This window comes from Perkinsus marinus, assembly GCF_000006405.1.
Source record: "Perkinsus marinus ATCC 50983 genomic scaffold scf_1104296976938, whole genome shotgun sequence".
In the NCBI taxonomy this organism is placed as follows: domain Eukaryota; phylum Perkinsozoa; order Perkinsida; family Perkinsidae; genus Perkinsus; species Perkinsus marinus.
In genome coordinates, this window is record NW_003200349.1 from 1 (window position 1) to 1,809 (window position 1,809).

The 1,809-nt window shown below is 45.8% G+C and overlaps 1 protein-coding gene across 1 annotated transcript; it reads right to left on the reverse strand.

Annotated features, from left to right (window-relative positions):
* Positions 1 to 767: 767 nt before the first annotated feature.
* Positions 768 to 1,809, reverse strand: Pmar_PMAR002763 (hypothetical protein). Its single transcript, XM_002764585.1, has 3 exons — positions 1,769 to 1,809; positions 1,636 to 1,726; positions 768 to 1,586 (listed from the first exon to the last, which is right to left on the reverse strand). Exons 2-3 carry the CDS (start codon positions 1,648 to 1,650, stop codon positions 810 to 812), a joined length of 792 nt encoding a protein of 263 aa, XP_002764631.1. The 5' UTR covers positions 1,651 to 1,726; positions 1,769 to 1,809; the 3' UTR covers positions 768 to 809.

A 1,809-nucleotide genomic window follows, 5' to 3' on the forward strand; every position in this document is an offset into this window, starting at 1 on the left:
ACTAAATACTCCCTCGATCCACCAAACAACCACGTCGTGTAGCAACAGGCTCAGACGTTGGCTCGCCAACACATGTAGTTGACCATATGCATATTTTCTCGCACTGCTCTCATTCATATTCCCCATAATACAGGGTGATCAAATTTTACCCGAGTTTTTCTGATATTCATCATTAGAATTTCACATGCGCTGGTTGAAATTTCGGGCGGCGAACCCATTTTTCGATCACCCTGTGTTACACAGGGTGATCAAAAATGGGTTTTGCACTTTTTCAGTTGCTTACACAGCCTGTTACACAGGCTGTGTAAGCAACTAAGTGCAAGACAAAACTACGTTGATTGAAAATTTCACTCAAAAAACATCTAGTATCGAAAATCACCATCTCGTGAGTCGGAATTTTCCGAAATATTGATCGAACTATCCACACCCATCGAAATCCAGTCAATTCTCGCGTCGTGTATAAACCTCTATAATTAGCGAGGAAACTCCTGAGCTCAGCTAAAGAAAGCAGACATATATTCCTACTCCAACACCGACTAAAACATGCTGCCAATATCCTCTACGAATAGTGGCCACATAGATAGTGGTTAGATAGCAGCAAATAAATTGCTACTATCTAACCTCAGTCTTTCTACACTCCCACAACTATGAAACGAATCCACCTGTGAGTTTCCACTCAAACTACTCAATAACCACAACTAGCATACCGTAAATTGAACTAAACGTCTAACACGACACATACAAGAAAATGGCGTTATACAGTATGAATAGATATAACTAACCGGCGATACCAGTGATACAAACAGTGTTTACTCCGCCTTAGTCTTCGGCACGCGCTCAATCATACTGGCTACCCTGGCTTCAGCTTTCTTGAGCGACTCCGACACCTTAGCAAACACGGGCTCTATTTTCTCCTTATAGACCGGTTGCTTCTGAATCAGTGGACGCAGACTGGAGCAGTTCAACACGAGTAGAACGAGACCAGTGAAGCCAAAGAAAGAGAGCGCGAACGACAATACATAGAGTACAAGTATCACGTTAACGTTCTTAGCAGGGACTTCCCAGAAAACAATCTGGCGTACATGTCCCATAACAGTCTGGAAACAGGTCACAGCGGTGGCGAGCTTGGTTTCACACTCCTTACCATCACACTTAGCAGGATAAGTGCACTTAGGGATGTTCACGCCGAACGACTTGGCAGCGAACGACAGCACCAAAGCGCACCCGACGAGCTTGATAGCGACGTCGCTTGCCATGCAAAGAGCACTCGAAACCGTCATCACCGCAACATTAGCAAGTACGAGGGCGGCAGCAGAGACCTGAGGCTTCTCCCAGGACTTGAGCTCACAGATAGATGTATGGGGTAGCTTAGCAAAGCATTCTTGGGCCTTGGACTTAGCACAGCACATCTTGGGCTGCACAGTGTCGTGATAGAAACTCTTGATAACGCAGCCCTTGGCAGCCCTTCTGGTGATGAACTTACGCACGGGGGTCGACAGGAACAACACCTGGACGGTGATGAAGAAGAGGAAACGGAAACCCATGAAGTTAGCCAAATTGAGAGCCATCACATAAACGGCGAAGACCTGAGGAAAAACGTTCATTCCATCATTGGGGAAAAACAACACAACTCACTTGAGCGGACTTCATAGGGTTCTCCCATCGGAAAATATCAGACAACTCCGTGACGAAGGAAGTCACCTGCTTATGAACGCTAGCAGCAGTCCTGAAAACAAACATGAAATAATGCAAAGTCAGTGGAAACTACTTTTCAGGGTCGAGACCCGCGACAGCTTTCAAGGGACAACA